The following is a 20,739-nucleotide window of genomic DNA, read 5'->3' as shown; positions in this document are numbered from 1 at the left end:
AGAAGTGCTGTTGTTGGGAGACTGGCTTCTGCCAAACCTTTGACAGGAATGTGAGGTCATATCTAACTTTAACATGCTAGGGAACATTTCTAGATATTAGAATTTGATACAATTGAATTATTAGAATGGTCTAACATGGATTAAACCTGTGTCAAGTGGCATTCTCCCAGGCAATTAATTACCAGGCACAGCTCGAGAATTAGTATTGGCCCAGCACTTTTCCAACCAGACAGTTTTGATGCAGCTATGCTGTTTTGGATGGTTTTAATAGTATAGGTGTGGAACATGCTATGCCAGTATGACCTCAGTTGCAGAGGATAGTCCTGAATATGTTTAATTTACTATTGCTGATGCAGCCTGAGTTCCTCGATGATTCAAGCTGGAAGTCTTAACAGAACTGGCATGCCATTCAGAGCCAGGCAGAATGGAGGGTTCTAACCTACATACAACCCATGATGTAATTTTTGGGAGGTGAGCAGACCCAGATGGTTTTAATAATCCAGATTATACTTTAAACTCACCAGATATGAATATTCTAGACCCCAGATTGTCGTCTGCCATTTTATAAGTCAAAATGTGTGATGAGGGCTGAAATAGTTGTGTCTCTGTTGCACTGAGAGCAAGTACACAAAATTCTAGTACCTAAGCATGGTTGTCCGGAAGGCTTGTTATGGATTTTAGGTTGTTAAGAGTGACTGAGGATAAATGAAAGTGTATCAGAGAAATACATTGTGTTTGTGAACTTAACCAATATCAGTTTACCTTTAGGTCAAGGTTTTCGTAACCGTGGTGGCTACAACTTTATTTATTATTGAAAGCAAAGAAAAGTAATTAAGAAGTGTCATTCTTCAGATGAGATTCACAGGTTATTTAGTTGAATTTAATTCAGCCACTGGTTAGTGGGAAAGAAGACAATTCTTTTAATTAACTCTTTAAAGGACCCAGTGGCAAAAAATGTCATAGACAATCCTGAAATGCATATATCAGCCTAAAGAAAACTATTATTTTAGTAGTACCAGCCTTTCCTATGGAAAGGAATGGAAGAGAAGTTCTTACATTGAGATCTTCAGCAATTTTATGAAGCATCAGCTTCTAACTAAGTTTATATCTCATATAAATATATTTGTCACTCCATTTTATTTTTTGCCCTTTGGAGAGAAAAGTATGTACTCTGTCATACAAGATCAATTCTAAGTTACACAGAGGGGTAGGACAAGGCTTTTAACCCGCCCCTATCCAGTTCCTTATCTTCTGGCCATTTTTCAACACTGAATTTGTAAAATTCATCTTGACATTTAAAAAAGCCTCCAGAGCTGTTCTGAAATCATTTCGTGTCCTGAATTTGATATTAAATTTTTGTCTCCTACATGACTGAACTGTATTGTCAACTAGGAAAAAAACTGTATTTCACTATCATGGGAATCTATTGCTCCGCTGGCTATTGAGCTGTTTTCTGGTTTTTAAAGTGTCAGAGGTTTTGTTTCTGTTTTCATTCGGCATAGATGATTGACTATTGAAAATTTCCACAATAAGCATCCCAGAATTGATTCCTGGTATTCGATTTCTATTCCCAAGGATAAATTAACCTCTCAACTTTCTTTGACTACTCTTTTTCTGAGAACTTTTTCCAGGTTGTCTGTCCATTCAGGCTACTCTGCAGTGGCATGATAGGAGACTATGTGCAATTATTCTGATAATGACTGGCAATTCTCTATGCAAGTAATGTGTCGCCAGGCACTTCAGTGTCTCAGGTATCGACATATATCTTTTTTCAAATCATGAGTGAGTTATCAACACAGGTATTTCATATGAATCTAGGATGAGCTCTCATGCCTTTTAAGATGCCAAACTCCTCCAAGTCACTTTGCACTCTTTCTCAGTTGGCTTCTAGAAAATCCAAAAGGGATGGACATTCTAATGACTAGGTGGTTTTTAAACATTTTCCTTTTATATGCTACATAACCCCACATTAACACAGAAATACTTGCACTAAGTCAAGCTCTGTCAGTCAGATGCACCTATATGAAGGTCTTTGCCTGGACAGTGGGGCCGTGGGAGACCAGCCATGAACCAGCAACTAGTCAGGTCTTGCATGAGCAGGGAAACTTAAAGAATGAATCACTTTTTCTACAGTTCTTGCTGGGTGTTGGTTATTCAGTTACTTGGGAAAGCTGATCTAAACAAAGTCCTGATTCAACTTCATAGATTTTCCTGGATGGAGTCTCAGCTACTTTATACATGGAATTCCACTAGAAGGATATATAATTTTTTGAATATGTCTCCAAGTAAAACAACTATATATATTTTTTATACTTGGCTTGATAGAATAATTTTACTCTCAGGATTGAACTAACTTGCTAATTTACTTGCTAAAACTGCCTTTAAAATGAAATGCAGGAAAAGATGATCTTTCTTTCCCAGATTAAAGAAAATCTAAATTTAAGGTAAATTCAGGTATAAGTTAATTCACCAGGGGCCTATTTCTCAGCTTTCTGGGGATCTGTATTCTTTTAACAGTTACTGTTAAGTAGCTTCCAGAGAATCCAGCCCATATGTATATCATAGACCTTCCATCTTTTTCATTCCCTCAAAAATTACACCTTTCTAGTGATTTCACAAAAAATAATCCCTTCCTCTGTGCAAGTGATCAAAGTTTAATGACTTTCACATAACAATAACAAAACAAATATGATTGATATACATCATAAAGGAAATAAAGGTGGAATCTACCATCTCACAGAAGCATTTTGTAACCTTTTTTTTTGATGTATCACTTCCTCTTTTTATGTTATAGGCTAGTCTGTCCTTATATGTTATGTTTAGTTTAGTACCTAAAACATTTGGTCATGGATTATTCTGTTACTAGGAGCACTTGTGGAATTAAATACAAATGTAAAATTAGTGTAATAATTGTTTCGTGACATCTGCATGTCCTGTGGTGCTAATGGTAGATGAGAGAAAGAGTTGGGATTAACTGTTTTACATGGCTTCTTGTTGTGGAAGTGGACCTCTTCTTGAAAGTTTCTCAAAATCCATGGTATTGGGAAGAATATTTGCATCCAAATCAGGGTTCTCCAAATATCTCTTACCCAGAGAGGCAGTTCAAAAAGAACACTAAATTGTTCCTGTAATGGCTGACTCCTATAATACATTTCATATAAAGTTAACTGCCAAAACAGATTTTGTGGCATATCCTACCAGTTCTATTTTAAAGAGCAGAAAGATGGCAAGACGATTCATTAAACTTCCTATAAATATTTTTTTCCAAATTTAGCATTTAAGACCGCTAGCAAGTTCATGATCCATGAGTCTGCAATCAAACTGAGCACTTGCAATATTAGATGACTGTTTTACTTTCCAGAAAACATGCCTTAGCAGAACTTTTTGAAGATAGTATTTCATAGTTTATGGAGAACACAAATGTGTTTTACATTTAAAAGTAAGTAGGTTTTTCTTCTTCTCCTTCTTAAGCTGTTTGAATGCTTATTCTACATCAGCCAGACTTTCCTTTATAGTAGAAGCTTCCATGTCATTTAAACCTGTTAGTCTTGGTTTTCATTCTTACATTTGATAAGGGTTTTAATAGAAAGAAACAATAACTCTTAATAGATTTGAACAGGGAATTCTAACATAAACAGACTGCAGATTTAGTGAATATTTTTACTGTAATTACATTTTGCCTTCTAAGCTATGTGTCATAAAGGATTTTGTTCAATAAAAGGCATTATGTAGTATGAATTTATTTTTTATGAGTGATCCAGGTGATTAGAAGTACATCCTACAAAATATTTTGTTGGTGATGTTATGGATATGTCCTTCATAATTATTTCAGTAACAATAAAATTTTAAAATGGTCATATTTTTGTTAGACACCTACATGCTTTGGAAGACATTGATGATGCCTAAAATTGTGAAACTTTAGCCTCTCCAGTTGGAGTAAGTATGTTATTTGTCTTTGCAAAAGTAATTTTATGCTGATGCAGTAATCCCAGTCATCATCATAGTAATGCTTTGGATGCTCCTGAGGTAACTCTGACCTCTGTTGGCAAAGCAAAGCAAATGAAATGCATGCTCAGCACACTTCTCTTTTGGTATTATTTCAGACACAAGAATGTTGCTGAGAGAGAAATGAAGGGAATAATTCTCCATTTTTACTCTTGGAAAGCTCTTTTTGTCCAGCCGTTCTGATTAGCTTCAGTACAGGGTAGAGAATTTCTGATTTAGTAATTTTCGTCCCAGAGAACATAGGTTCCTCTAGTATCTTTCAAATCCAGATTTTCTGCACTGTGAAACATTTAACCATGTCACATTATAATAGCTGTATCTGTTAAAGATCAGATGTTGCAAAGATTCTGTTTTAGGTTATATATGGCCACCATTCTGTAATACAATGTTTAAGCCTGTTAGAAAACATGATCATTGGTTTGGTTTTGCTCAGTCCTACTTATTGCAATAGGTAATTTCACACTACTTAGTTTTCTCATTTAATAGGTTATTCCCATTAAAAGAACTAAAGAAATGAAAATATTAAATATAGTAAATATATAAATAACTATATGTAAATAACCATGTGTAAATAATATGCAATATTGTATGAATGTCATCTGAACAGATATTAGATTTTTTCTGTGCCATATCTATCATACATTTGTCATATATGTCAATCTATCTCTATGTTTCAGATGCCTGTCTTAGGTTTTATTTTTGTTCTTGTTAGCAAAGATGATACAATCCTAATGGCAAGAGTGAATGTTAGCACTTCTATTTTGAAACCCTGTTACTCCAGACAACAGGCCTAAATTGTTTAATGCTTTTACATTATGGACAAAAGGGTTATTTTAAGCACTACTTGGAATTCGTTCGAATTAAGTCAGTTACCTTATTATACCTTGCAAAAATATGCTGTTGGAGGTTTCTGTTATTTTCTACCTAGCTCATTATCGGTTAGCACTGTGGAGTCTGAGTACTTGAGGAAGCATTCTGCCAGAAAGAACAAATGTTGCCAATATGTTGTAGGTGTATCTATATGTTATAGCTTCTTGAAAGACTTTGGGAGTGCCTGTTTTGATGAAATTACTCTACTTCTGGGAAACCCCAAATTTGGAAGGTACAAGGTAGGGTTAAAGCCAGATGAACTGCGAACTCTATAGATAGCAAGTTCTGTTCTGTGCATCCTAGAGACAAAACAAAGAATGTCGTCTCAGACTGGTTCCCAGGATGAAGAATCTTTAATTCTGGAATTAGGTCATAGTTCCATAAGCAACCATATTTCAAAAATTTGTGGTACACGTTATTACTCTTCCTGATGCTGCTTCAGTGTAAGAGCTTTGGAATTTATTATTCCACTTTAACTAAGTGACAGTATGTGTTCCAGGATGTATAATTATCAATTTAGAGGTTTTAAAATCTCCTTTTATAATAAACATTGACTGTCCATGATAAGCCTGTAAACAGCATGAATTTATGGTGGATGAGAATACTCTGTTGGTCCTCTAAAAATGTATTCTGGAAGAGCCCTCTCTAACTTTTCTCACTGAAGATTCAAGGTCAGCTGAATCAGGAAAATAATGGTTGAAGGGATATCTTTTTTTAACAAAGTATGTTATCATATCTGTATTCCAGGCAGAAAGGGAAATGAGGTTTGTTTCAGTTGGTTTCTTATATGACAAATGTCAAGGTGATATCTGGATTTTGATGCATAAACTACTTTTTATGAAAGGAAAAAACTAGAGTGGTCTATCTGAGAATATGTTCTGTTCTTCCAAAGAAAATACCGATGATGTATACTACACTACAGTGCTTATAGATAACAATCATGTAAGTGTATCTCAAAATCACAAGATATGCAAGGCCTTTCAGAATCCTTCAGAAGAACCCCTTCCACTGCTATGCTTAACGAAAAATAATTGTTCGTATAACTGCAGTAAAGGTTAGTTATCTCAGAAGAGTTGAAAGAACCTAGTATTTATTTATAAATGGTGTTGCAAAGTGTATATATATTATATTTGATATATGTGCTTAAAAATATATAATCAAGTATGTCTAATCTCTTTTCTTCCTCTATTGTATGGCCTGATATTACCTAACACAATGGAGCCCTGTTTCTGGCTGATCTTGAGCAATGTAGAAGTTATATGCAAAATCTGTAGGTCTGATTCATAACATATGGAACACTCCTACTTCAAATACGTAGGGAGCCCAAACTCATAGTACATACACTGTGGAGTTGCCCTGCATAGGAACAACTATTCCGATACGCTGATTTTCAGCACTGGCCATGGCATCCCTGCAGGCTGCTGATATTAAGTTTGGACTGTATAAAATCATAGCTGGAGATGTCATTGACAACAGTTTTAAAACATGGTTCAGATTGCTGAAATATGAATGATTCTACTTGTTAAAGGTATTGACTGTTGCTCTGGCTTTGGACTGGGTGTTTTCCTAATTTAATTAAAAGCTATTCTCACAGTGTGTTTGTGCGGTATGATGCAGAATGGAAGTTAACATTTTCCACTCTCTGGATGACTGGATTCTCAAGGACAGAACTCTGGAATAGATCCAAGGATCTGTCTGACTCATCAAAGACGAGCTGGAGTTACTAAGGTTCACTACGAACTAAGCAAAACCCCAGCTTGTCCCTGTAGACAACTGGAATACAGAAGAACCTTGCTGTCATAACTGATGAAAGCTTTCTCCCTTTTAACCATTCAAGGCAAATTGGTCTTGACTGTAAGGATAAGGCAAAGCTAACCAATATTTTTCAGGAACATACTGCACTACGGGTACAGCCACAGTATTAGGCAGTGTACGTAGCCAGTGTACTTCCAGATGAGTAGTCCATTAAGAATAATGAAGCTGTCCTGGTTGGGTAAAGGTCAAATGCAAAGTAACCGTGTATATGACAGATTTGTGTAATAAAGAACAACTAATATGTTGCCTGTTTCTTTACGTGACATGATCAGTCTGAGTGTTTTTCTTTTACTTTTTTGCATATTACCTGGTTTTTGAAACAGTTACTCTGATATAACTAGTAACACAGAATAAAATGATATACCCTTAAATGAAATTGATTTTAACATCAAGTAAACTGAGTTCTAGTTCAGAGTGAAACCAGTGATTTTTCTTCAGGTTTCCATTATTTAGTTTTAGTATCTGAAGTCTTTCCTTTCAAGGTAGATTCTTTCCCAAACTGGATGTATCTGAATTTACATGTGCTTATACATGCACAGACTATCTGATCTGCGGACTCCTAGAACACACCTACCTCATAGTGGCCAAAGTCTGCCACACAAGACCACTTATTTCTCTAATATTTTTATTATAGATTTTCAGAGTAGGCTAAAAAGCAAAATACTTTCTATCGTTTCTGCAAAAATCCACTGCACATCTTTTGGACAACATTTAACCTTTATGCAGGTATAGACAGTAGAATTCTGACTGACCAATCATATACTGAAAGTTTTTTTTTTTTTTTGCCTTACGTCATTAAGTTTCTCTTTTCAAGAAGAATGACAGCTCTGGTTGATTTTAAAGTTTGTCAGCTGAGCAAAATTCTGCCAGCTTCGATGGACTCCCTAGTCTGTATAAGTAGCTGTTTCTTCTTTTAAGGTGGCAACATGAAGACTAAAAGGCAATTTTTGTTTCCTTCTAATTTTATTTTGCTTCTTATTTTTAATGAGATCTATCAAATATTTTTCTACTTTAGAAATTTAAACCTCAAGAGGAGACCCACAGAGGAAGTTTCATGAAAGTTTTAAGCTATTTAGATTTTACTTCTAGCAGTATTCCTAAGTTTTTGTGTATGCTGTAGAGCAAATCTTGAAATGATGTTTTTTTAAAATAATGTTTTAATTTTTCAGTGAAACTTCCTTGAGCATTAGTATCCCTCAATTTGTGGAATGCTTCATGAAGCACATTTTTTGATTTTCTGGAATTTTTTCACATACAAAATATTCCAACATTTCTGAATTTTTTTACTCTTCATACATCCTTACATATATGAAATTTTGTATAGTTTCTGCCCTGTGTCCAAATACGGTGCTGACCTGTTCTGTTTTGGGTACTTCACACTCCAGGTGTCCTCATATACAGGTTCTATGGTATGCTGCCTCAGAAATTCCTTTAGGGGCAGTTTTGAAGTCCTATTTCTGTCACAATATGCTTTTATAAGATCTTCTCTATTTTCTTCAACTGCAAGCCTTCTATTGCCTGCCCTAAGGTTATTCAAATGACAAGGCATGGCAGAGTCACATTGACTCTGTGAGACTCATCATGGCTAAGGTGATTCTGGGTCTGTCTCTTCTCTCTCTATAAGACTGGGATGCTGCCTCTCCTCAGGCACGTGCCAGACTTCTGTCACTTATATCAGCCTTTTCTCAGCTCCCTTCACCAGATAAAGCATCGATGGCAGATGGGATTTATAACTGCATTAGCCTTGTACTTCTCAAGGCAAAAATATTATAGTTAGCAATAGCAAGAATGGTGATGGTCAAGTATACCAGGCTTTCTATTTGTATCTCTCTGAATGCTGCCACCCTACTCCAAATTTTCGCCTGTTAAGTGTGTCAGTGTTCATTTAGCAGTGATTTTTGGCAAAGCTTAGAAATCAGCAGTTACAGGTAACTACAGGTAAGACTTATTTTTTTGAGTCTTATATTGTTGGACAGGATGCGTTTATTCTACATTATTTTTTCAGTTACACTTTTTATTTCCCTCTCCATGTTTATGTTATCACTTCAAATGCTGATCCTGCTGTTTGTATATATTTGGAAAGAGATCTTTTTCTTATCAACTGTTGTAGCTTTCCATGGAGGAGGGAACCATGATCCATAGAAGATAAACATGAGTAGTGCTGAATTAATAATTTTATGAGTTTGTGATGTTTTTTCTTCTTTTTTGCTGCTCGATATCTGCCATTGTGGAACCATTACTGCACATAATCATTCTTTAGACAGATTTTCCATTGCAGAACAAAATTCTGAAATCAATCACAATAGATGTAGCATGAATGCTCTGTGAAAGTGAGCGTTATTAGTTATTGATGCTCACCTCTTAAATAAGCTAGATGGTAGTGAATGACCCTTCTTTTTCTAATTTGTCTTCACATCTCTGCTCCCAGTTAACATTCAAAAGGAATTTGTTGTATACTGGAGCCTTCCACAATAGCTGGAAGAAACCCTTCTCTGCCCTTTGGAGTGGCACAGAATCACTAATAGACATGCCTGAAACCTCCTAGTAGTAGTACTTGTGAATGGCTACTATGTCTCCATAAAGATGAATGAAATGGCTTTCTGTCTGTTACCTTCTTAGATTATCCCTACTTGTTCTTCAAGTTTCCAAGGTGAAGTGTCTAATTGCATGATGGAAAGGCAATGGAGATATCTGAGTAGAGTGTTTGTGTCTTACACATTGGCTGCAGGGTGCATTTTCCTTTACCTTTGGAGATCTTCATTGCCAAAGAAAGGTGGATGCTGGATTTGCTTATAATTATTATCTGCATGCCATTCCAATAGTAATTTCATTTTACTATGAAAAGATATTTAAACTTACAGAATATATAGGCTGTATCTATAGATCTTGTAACCCCCCGGTCTTTTGCTGAAATAACAACTTGGCCATGCACCTGTAAAGAGGAAGAACAATCTACAATTTCTTTGTTGTGTTTTCTGCTTTGGTCACTAGTAGTGAAATTCATACATGATATCCAGCTGCTTAGCAGATTTCTAGGTAACAGTACCCAGATATAGGGATTAACAGTTTCTAACTGAGATTTTTGCATAAGCTATTCAAGGAGGAAGTAGCTTATTGTTCAGAAGTCTACCTCATTATTGTACCACTGTGTAGGATTCAGACTTGACTGTATAGGAGGCCCTGTAAGTATGAATCTTACCCTATTTAATTACTTCATAGGCAACGCTTATGAAGTTACTATCACATTAATAAGTAAATGTGGTATGATAGTGTAATTAATAATACATATGATACTCAATATTTTTTATTAAACAGAAATCACTTATCAGTTGATGAAAATCAGGATGGAAATAACATCATTGTTCAGGGAAGTTCCCCAGTTTTCCAGACTAAACTATATTTTATCAAGACTGTAAACAGATTAAACAAGTTTAAAGAAAACGAGCAGAATAAACTGCTTTGGAGCCTCAACTTGAATCATATACTTAATCAGATAAATTATTTGACCACAACTTTTGTTATATTATGTATTCTGACACAGCTAAGCAGCAGAAATCAGAACAACCTAAACACATGCCACACATTCAAAATGTAACGTATGAGACACATTTCACACGGATACAACAAAAGCATTTAAATATACAATTGGAATTATATATGCAATAAACTTTAAAAATACAGTTCATATTAATTAAATGGATAATCCCTGCCATTTTAAAAACCAAGAGGGGAGAGCTGTTCTGAGGGTTTATGAGATTCAATTGTTAGAGATTTCCTTCTAATCTATCAAGGGAGAGAAAGAAATTCTAACTTGGTTTGAAGCGTGAAGGCTCTTATTCCCTGTCCAGGAAGAAATCAGACTCTATTCCTGAAGCTCCCTGTTACATACAGATGATCCGGTTCTTGCTTTTTTTCCTCCCCTTTCATTGTTAGGGGATACACCTCACTTTCATCACTGACTTTCATGTGATATGCATAGTTATCCTTTATCTATGGATATTAATATTGCAAGAAACATTAATTCCCTTGCATATTTTAATTGTGATCCAAGAAATTCAAAATGACACTTGCATAGAAATTGCAGCTACTCATTTGTACTACCTTCCCACTTACAGATTCCAAACAGCACAATATGCCTAAAAATAATTTTTTGGGGGTTAAAGGAATGCATGAAGTTCTACTACCAATTTTCTTACTCTGTTCTTTGCAGAGCTTTCAGGTTTGCTATGTGTTCCTTATCACAAGCCCCTGACCCATTTTTTTCCCCCAAATAATTCCTCTAATTAATTCTACTTACTTATTGCAGAATTTCTTTTCTAGAATTACTAGTATTTTTAAACTAAAGCTATCATTTAATAGCTGCTTCGGTTTACATTTCTAAAGTTAACAATTTCTAATAGAATTGATAAGTATTTCAAAGAATAATACTGCCAGCCATTTTCATTTTGATAATATTGATATTTGATAATATTTGATAATATTTGATAATATTTGATAATATAATAGTGTTCAGCTCTGTATTTTTGATTATGATTATTTTTATTATTTTGAGTTTTTAACTCTCAGTTGCTATGTTCAATAGCTATTTTTAATACTGAAAAGAATATCTAAGTTAGTCTTACTAAAGATAGCATCTACTTTTGTCTATTTAAAACCTATAACTGTACTTGCTCACAAAGAATCATGCAATGTATTTTTAAAGTTGTTTTCCCATGCACAAATTTTGAGTACCTTATGTTGTACATTATGACTTTCCAAAAGGGGGTTTTACCCAATGCCATTAAAGGCTAGTACTTAAATGTACTTTTCTCGAAACAATTTGAAAATGTACCTCAGATTCAGCAAAGTAGTATAAATAATAGGTAAAACAATGCACGAAAAATGATACATTCTTTTTTTAAGAGTCATGCACTTTATTTGTGGATCCCACCAAAGAGCAATCTTTGGGAAGGAAAAAAGTATTACATTTAATAAAATGGAACATTTCCATGATTCGTATATAACATTATTAATTTGAATAGTTTAGAGCAACATGGTTGTGGGTTTGAATTACTTGTGCATAGAGAATGGGAGCTGTTTTGCTGCTGTTCACAATAAACAAAATTGCGATGATATGTCTGAATAATTGATAATATGTATAATAGTGTGTAAAAATTTGCATTTGCAAGAATGCTGTGTAAAATTGTCCCTATATTTTCTGTCAGCTCAGTTTACAAGTTTGCCAATGTTTATGAATGTAGGCATAGCAATAATTAGTATAAGAACCTGGCTAAGTACTGTAATATGTGTATATGTCAGATTGTGCAACCATAAACATGGAAATTTTGAAAGTTTTTTAGCTCATAACAACAGAAGTATCTGTGCTGCATATTCATTCTATGGACCACAGGAACAATAAGGAAGCAGGCCTTTCCTAAGCTGCTTGGTGTTTGCCATTGACATCAATGGGAAAAGGATGAAGCTTAAGGTTTTCCACTGTTAAAAATGACCTGCCAAGGTGAGATTCACAAGTTTCATGGTCCTGAAGAACCAACAGGTCTCTAAGAGCAGCTTCAAAAGATACTAAAGACCTGGGAGAGAAGAGGGGAGGGGGAAGTGGGAAGGATGAGGATTAGACTGGATAGTCCTCTCTCAGGCCTTTCCAGAGTTTAGACCCCCAAAACATGCAGGCATGAACATCATGCTCTGTCTTCATCTCTAGAGGAACTGTTTCCATCCAAGCAATGCCATCTTCTGCCTTGCCACATCATTTTACAGAAGAAAGCAATTCCAAGAGAATTATCACTCAGATGTCAGATAAAATTTGAGGGAAACCAGTGGACAGGCGGACACTCATGTCATCAGGCTGCTTTCTACACGTTTTGAAGACTTTTATCATTATTATACCAAAATACTTTCCTTTCACTGTGCCAAAACAATCATATTAAGACCATCACTATTAGTGCATGGATATGCCATATAATGAAAGTATATGTACAGAAAGAAATATGATAGAGATTTAAGGTTGTGATAGGCATTCCATACTTGTATGTATCATTCTTGCATGGTTGATAGAAAGTGTGCCTGTATGATGAAGATTAAGTGAATGAATTCTCATTTCCTTGCTTTTCTGTTTATATGAATGCCAAAACAATTAAGATTTTTTCCATATAGCAAAAAACACAGCAAAATAACAAATCTATCAACTAACCATCTTTTTCTTAACCAGTCATTTTCATATCATTTTTGAAATGCTCCATTTTGTACATAATTATCCTCAGCTTACAAAAAAGAAAAATTTAATTTTCTTACTATGTAAAGAATATTTCAAATTAATATATGACATGAGTTTGAAAGGTCAGTATTCTTTGTCTGCACTGAGAGTAAACTGTAGAAAGATCTTTCTGCTTTTGGCAGTTGAAGTAGTATAACAAACTTCAGTTTCTTTGTGCCTCTCTTTGGCAACTTACAATGGAAGAAACTCATTGATGGTCAAGTTTTAATTCAGAGTTTTAATTCACCATTGAGTGAAACCTGATTTTTTGGACAAAAAGTAGTCTTTATAGAGCCAAATTATTCCAAAAAATACAACGCCAATATATTTTAAACATTTTAGGATAGGTTCAATTAATTTCTTAAAACTCAAGTGGCAGAACAGTTTTCCTGTAAAGAAAGGTTTTTGTAACTAATGTACATAAAATTTAGAAGTTTCTCATTGTTGACTGCACGAAATAAATATGAATAACATTTTTTTGGGAACATCATTAAATAATGTTAATTTAAAGAACTGTTAATCTTTTGTCAGTGAATATTCTTTTCTGGAGGCTGAATGGTAATGTGTTGTGTTCTGCATTCTCCTTAGTGACAAAAGTTTCTTTCACAGTAACTGTTGAAGTGTTTTAGCACACAGGTAAATGAATTTGTCTGATAATTCCTCATATGTTGTATGTATTTATTGCACTAAACAAGGGCTCTTTATACTGTTTCTCTTTCTCAACCCCACTTTTCTTTGAAGCTTTTTACTGAGCTAATATAACACTATACTTTTGCTCTGCTTTATTCTCAGTACAAGACAAGAATTTTAAATGAACTGTTCACCACATCTGGGAGTTTTATTGTGTGAGAATTTCTCTTTGTGAACTGCCCAGTTTGAATTTGATTGTCAGTAACTAAGGCATAAATATCCAGTGTAAATGCACATTCATTTTGTGGGAATTCATTTTGTGTTGCAGTACTGTAGCAATGCAAGACCTCTTAGGAGGGGATTTTTGTACTGACACAGAGGAAGAGATGCCTGTAGTTGAGCCTTGCTCACGTCTCCTGCATTCTTTAGTTTGATAACACAGTTCTGATTTTGGAAATGTCTTTTTGTACCCTCTGGGAGCTGGCAGTGATTAGTCCCTCCATCCTGTCTCATCTCTCTGATTCATCAGGATTTACTCATTCTTCTTTGTCCTTTGTCTCCAGACCCAGGTGTCCTGAGAAGCTGTACATGTATAATCATTTATACAGTTTCAGTTCTGAAAACTGTTTTCTAAAAGCAGAGTGAGGAAGTGCAGCAATGCAGTAAAGAGTGCCTGAATTAAAGGACACAATTAGGGGAGAAGACTACTTCTCCCTCGCCCCCCCGAAATGGCCTAATGCATCAAAAATAGTATTTGACCTAGTAGATCATTTCATTTTGTAAAACCAACCAACAGACAAACTCTAACAACTCTAACCCAAAGCAAGCAAGCAAGCAAATCCAAGTAAATTAATACTCTGTTTATGTATTTATTTTAATATTTAAAATATGAGTTGGTATACCATTTGCAATTTTTTGTTTCCTTCTCCTATAAGCTCATATAAATCAGAAAAAAAGTAGAATCCAATAAGCAAGAAAATAATGAATAATATATTATTCAAAAGTATAAAAGAGGTTATAAAATATTGATAAGGACTTCTTTCCTTCCAATAGATAAGGACAGTCCTTCTTTGGCATATAGGTAATGTCTATCTATTACAGAAGGGCTATGATTTCAAGGACTCTCAATTTTTACTACTTTGGAAAGTTAAAATTAATTCCTTCACTTGGTAAGATTATAGAAAGAAAATATTTCAATCCTTTTCCTCCAAGAAATGAAATTGCAGAGCGAGGTGAGGTACCCAGTACTATGCAGAATTACACTCCCTGCAGAACATAATGTATCAAACCAATAATACTGAATGCATACAGTATTATTAATGGGAAACAACTGTTTAAATTTGTGAATGAACTAATCATTCAAGCATACATAATAAAGAAAAGTCTGTGAAACCAGCATTTCATAGGTAATGAAATATAGATTCAGTAGTAAAGAATTAAAAAAGCATATGTTAAGTGTAACATTCTATTTTATTGATGCCAATCATGAAAAATGACAGTATCAAAAAATCTTTATACTGATTAGCTTCAGATTATTGTCTTTACACTACAGCATGCAATTCTATGATATGAAAAAGGGAAAATATTACTTGCCAATGAATGTTTAACACTATATTAGAAGCTGTAAGAAAATAAACTGTAATTCAAGCCTCATAATTTTTTTCCTGAAATTGCAGTACTAATGAGTGAAACTGTTGCTGAATAAAAAATAGGTAGAAAGTCACTTCCACAAAGGACACAATCAGCTTCAAATGAAGACAGTTTAAAAAAAGAAAGAGCTTCAAGTAGTGAATATGCTTGTGATAGCGCACCTTTTTGTGGAGCAGTGATCATATTTTTCTACTTTAAATCAAAATTCTCCTTTACTGTTTTATGAACAGTCTGTAATATATAGGGAATTTGATTACACAGGACACATAATGAAGCTACCTATAAAAAAGTGCTGGAAAATTTAGAAAGATAACCAAAATAAAACATTGTTCATTAAACTTATGTTTTACACACACACACACACACACACACACACACACACAAATTTATATAAAAATACAGTTTGTTCAAATGAGAGAGAAAATATCAGGCCACATAATAATTATAAATTTACTATCTTGTTTAAGATCTGATTAGTACTTGCTAATCTAACCTTTGTATGAATCTAGAGTAACTGACCTAAAGTCAATGAATATATGCTTGTGGAAAAAAGTAGTGCAAAATTAGATTATAACCTCAGTGTAATTACCAGAGTATTACTGAGAGAACAGATCTAATTGAAGTGACAGTATAGTCATTAGTCTTTGAGAACTGCCCTACATAAAGTTCATGATTGCTATAAAAATGAATATATTTTAAATGATTTTTATAAATAAATTATATTTGTATCAACATGACATTTGCCATGTTAAGCTCTTTCTGAAGTAATTTGTCTCTTAAAGTTTAATCACACTTGTTGCAATGGTCTTTAGATTAATTATTCATCCGATTTCTGATATTTCTTTGCTTGCCAAATCAAAAAAAAACTTTAAAATTGTGCTTTATTTGCAGCATCTGGAGAGGACCAAATATAAACTGCACAGACAGTTCAGGTTATACTGCTTTACACCATGCAGCTTTAAATGGACACAAGTAAGTTCCTTATGTCTAGTATTTATGTAGAATGTTTTTTAACTGCATAACTTAAGATATGTAGCATAGCACTGACATTTTCACTGAAAGGCAGCATGCTGACTTACTAAAAGATTGGCAATAATCTTCTTTCCCATGCGATACATTAAGATAAGAATTTTTGACACTTGTTTATATCAAGATCTAGTAATTACAGATGGGAAATGTAACTTAGAAGCTATTGATTCTATACTAATTCTTCCAAATTCTTGTTTGATTTTGAGTAAAATTCATATTGTTACTGCTAGTGATGGCTCCAGTGCTTTTTACTGGAGGGAAATCTTAGCAGAAAATTTTGTAGTAGACTTGACTACATGTATGTACACATATATAGTGCAATGGATTTTTAAGGGAACAATATTGTACAAAACAAGAACAGTATAGGTTTAAGTATAGGTCATAATCTAACATGATAAGAATATTTAGGTGTTATACACTTGAAAACAAAAAATGGCCATTACCTTGTAAAAGATTGTAGCTTTTTCCTCCTTGCTTTCAGTCCTAGTTATCAAAGCTTCTGTCCACAGGCTTGGCAATAGCAGCAAAATCCCTACTCAGGCCTACTGCACAGGCGTACGAATGCAGGAGAACTCTTTAAGGCATTTCAGTGTCATTTGAAAAAACTGTGGAAACTTGCTGCATGTAACAAGTTGTTACATATTGTAAATTGTTCTCTGTTGCCTCAGTTGGTATGTGTTGCCCTTTGCTACACGTTAACTTCCATTGCATTGCGCTGCCAACTGCTTTTTGCTATTAAGACAGAAAAACAAAAAAGAGATTTTAAGGAGGTTATAAACTTCTAGTGGGCTGGACCCCACTATCACTAAGGTAAGAGTCACCCCAGTTACTGCAGTCTAGCTATCCTGTTTGTACACTAGAGATGTTAACACTGTCAGGATTTTCACTGGAGAAAATCTATATCTATATAAGATAACACAAATCCCTAATAATTGTATATTTAGGGTTTTTTTTCACATTTTTGCACTCTTGCTTAGAAAAATTAAAATTAGGATCTATAATTAATTGTATTCTAGAAATCTGCATATTGGCTTTAGGCCAGTTTCATCTTTTGGTGATTATAGGATAATCTATTTCCAAAAGAACAAATGAATTTTAAATTAGATATTGTAGATTTTCCAAAATTTCAGTTCTGTAGCAAGTTTCAGAATAATCCATTAATGTATTTTACCTCCCTAGAATTAGCTATAAGTCTTTACTATGATCCATTAAACTCTATCTGTTTAAAAAGGAAAACATCACATTTCTCTTTTTTTCTAGTTTGTGGCTTTTTGTTGTTGTTGTTGTTATACATTTTTGATTGCCAAAAGCCTGACATTAAGCTTGCAAAAACTGCTCAGTCTTTAGATATACTGAAACTGATTTTAATACATTTAATACTGAGTATAAACCAGCCGATACCCAGCAGAGTAAAAATATTGCTATATAAAGCTGAATCTATCGTAGATTTCAAGTGAATCCTAGCAATCTAAAATGCAAAATTCCAAAAACATACACAAGCCAAGCACTATTCTCAAATACAGTATCGGCTAGATTTCTACTGAAATCAGAGGGAACTTCAAGTTGTGGGCTTGTGTATGGCAGCAGATTAAAATGCAGCTTTTGAAAAAGTTAAATGCTCTGCTGTGACCCCCTACCCATACAGCAGGATATGTAGCAGTTCCTAACACACCAAAATTTATAGCTTGGATAGAAGAGGTTTGTCTATGAAACTTCTGAGATTTTAATTTTTCCCATTTCACATTAGGATGAACTTGAGAACTTTCAAAGTTTTGGGGGGAAGAAAAAAAGGAAAAGAAAAAGAAGAAGGAAAAGTGAGAACATAGGGCTGAATGACCTGGCCAGTCATTTGTGGTGTTGTACGCCACTGTTCAAGTCCCTGCTTGATCATTGCATATGATGAATTCTGTCCTCATTGGTTATTCTAGGGTAGTTCTCTCTGCTATTGAAGCTATTCTACTTTTATATAAGTAATTAAATTATATCTGGGGCAGGGATTTGAATCTCAATCTCCTCTCCCAAGTGAGTTGCCCAATTACTGGGATAAGGACTCTCAGTCTTCTGCTCTCCCTAATTTGTTTCTACAAAATGAAAAAGTTCTAAAGGAACACTGAAAAAGACCAATTCTGGATGTGTGTACTAGGTCAGGGCATTTCTGAAGGATGGAGACCTAAGTTCTATTTTACATGTTGATTTTTGCAAACAAGGGGCTGAAATCTAAGTTTTCCAAATTCCTAATTAGCGTCCACTGTTCAGTCTACTATTCTGGGGTATGCTGTGTCATGTTTTTACCAGATTTGACTTGAAATCCAGTTCCAGATGTGGGAAGGCTTTTCTCATAAAAGGCTTTTCTCAGCAAGTATGAGGACAGAGTACTTCTACCTTTAGTCCCTGGAATGTAAGTCTTGAGGGATGTGCATGTTACCTTTTACTGGCAAATGCTTTAAAAAAGATTCTGTGGTCAGGTGGTCCTGTTGAAAGGAATGGATTCAGAGAATGGATGATAATATTGTTGATGAGTGTTCTTAAGAAGTAATCCTGTTATTCCATCCTTAGATTAAGAACATTTTGGCTGTATTTTACTATTTCATTTTTAGAAATGATTACTATTAATTTTTATAGCAGTTTCACTTGAATTACAGATTTTTTTTCTGTTATTGAGAGGAAAAAAGTTGGTAATGTATATTTCATGTACAAACTTAATAAAATAACTTCCTGTCAATTTTTAGTTTTACTTCCTGTTTTCCAGAGATATAGTTCTCAAATTACTTCAGTATGAAGCATCAACTAATGTGGCAGATAACAAAGGTTATTTTCCTATTCACTTGGCTGCATGGAGAGGAGACGTAGACATTGTGAAGATTCTCATCCATCATGGGCCATCACACTCCAGAGTGAATGAACAGGTGAAACAATTTAAAGTATTTGTTTATATCATCAGAAAACAGCAGCACATATTATTTAGGTCTGGCAAATACATAGGCAGTTTGAAAAAAATTATTTTCCATGGTTCTAGTAATTTCTTCTCCAAGACTTAGAAAATCTTCCATAGTAAACATACAATATATATTTCTTCTGGATGGGCACTGACCTAAAGGATATTTTATTTAAGGAGTATCGAGAAACTGCTGTTTGTTTCAAAAAAATCATATGAAGGCATACTCTAGCTAATGCATCGTATATATGAATGTAAATTTACATAAACTCTGCATCTCTTTTACTTTATTAGATATCAATTCCTTAAAAAACTTTTGTGATAAAATTAATATTTTTGTTATATTTTGAGTGTACCATAAATGAACAGCTGTGCAGACATGAATGACAAAGTTGTATGGACTGCTTGTGTGCATCTGATTGTGAATATACATACCTGATAGGTAAGGGTAGAAGTATGTCACATTCTGTTGTCAAACATAAAACACACCTTCTGTTTTCATTCTGTATATGTATATTCTCTGTAGACGTATATACATGCCAGGGTAATCAGAAAGTTATTGGAATGCAAAGATGGGAGCTCCAGATCAGCTCCGGGTTCAGATCTAAATTTTAGTGTCTACAGTTCTGTTATGTGCATCATTATATTCCACAGAGGTCTAGCCAGTCAGTGTAGTCACAGGAGGCAACAGGGTTATTCAGGTGACCAAAAGTAAGGGCAGGATTCAGTTGCCCAAACACAGAAAGAATACCTTTTGAGACGCCCTCCTGTAACTGAGACTTCTACTCACTGACCTTCTGGCATGGTATGACAGATGGTATGATGGTATGACAGAAGGTATGACAGAGGATGTTCAGGCCTTCCCCTGTCCTTTTGGAGTGGCTGCTGGACTCCAGGGAGGATACCCTGGAGTATCTCAAATGGTAAATTACATTTCTCTTTAGACAAATCAATTGCACTCTCAGTGTCTGCATTAGTGTGTCAGGAAGGCAAACGGTAGGAGAACAAGAAATGTTGAACTTAAATATCAAACTCTAACCACTGTGAGAAGAAGCCTTTCCTTGAATAATCTATTTGATATTTGAAGTTATACACTTAGCCATTGGAATCAACATGATAACTATAATCTGAGGATTGAGTATTAGTGCAGGAAATACAGAAAAATCAAGTAATAAAATCCACCTATGTGATAGAATTCTGGGAAATCCTGTAATACCCTGGCTCATCCAAGAAAAAATACGAGAAACAAAACTTGTCATTCTGTGGTTTGATTTGCAGATTAGGAGTTTCTTAGAGTTTCTCATTCTCATCAGCTATTGTGTATAGGATTATACCAACTGAATTACAAGATTATCTTTTTGTCACGGGGAAGCCTTTTTTCAGTTTTATTTCTGTAGCTAAGGAGAAAAAAAAAAAAGATTCCTTGTTGTATGCTATCCATTTTCTTGAAGAAATTTCTTCTATTCTCCTGGTAGAAAACTGGAAGCCTTGAAGAAACTTGAGAAAGAAGAATGGTGAGAAAGGTATTTCATTAAGAGCAAAAAGAGAAAAG

The 20,739-nt window shown here is 34.5% G+C and overlaps 1 protein-coding gene across 9 annotated transcripts in view; it reads left to right on the top strand.

Annotated features, from left to right (window-relative positions):
- ANKS1B (ankyrin repeat and sterile alpha motif domain containing 1B) overlaps nt 1-20,739 on the top strand; it is a 442,229-nt gene that overhangs the window by 31,300 nt on the left and 390,190 nt on the right. For 8 of the 9 annotated variants that reach the window (XM_068938515.1, XM_068938509.1, XM_068938473.1 and 5 more), the window contains exons 2-3: nt 16,115-16,195; nt 19,002-19,158. In XM_068938515.1, the coding sequence (XP_068794616.1) occupies nt 16,115-16,195; nt 19,002-19,158 (238 nt within the window). Of the gene's footprint in view, nt 1-12,170; nt 12,188-16,114; nt 16,196-19,001; nt 19,159-20,739 lie in introns of those variants that run through there. The other variant, XM_068938500.1, reaches the window with a different exon arrangement.

Source organism: Struthio camelus, chromosome 1, assembly GCF_040807025.1.
Source record: "Struthio camelus isolate bStrCam1 chromosome 1, bStrCam1.hap1, whole genome shotgun sequence".
NCBI lineage: Eukaryota > Metazoa > Chordata > Aves > Struthioniformes > Struthionidae > Struthio > Struthio camelus.
This window is presented reverse-complemented; position numbering and strand designations above follow the sequence as displayed.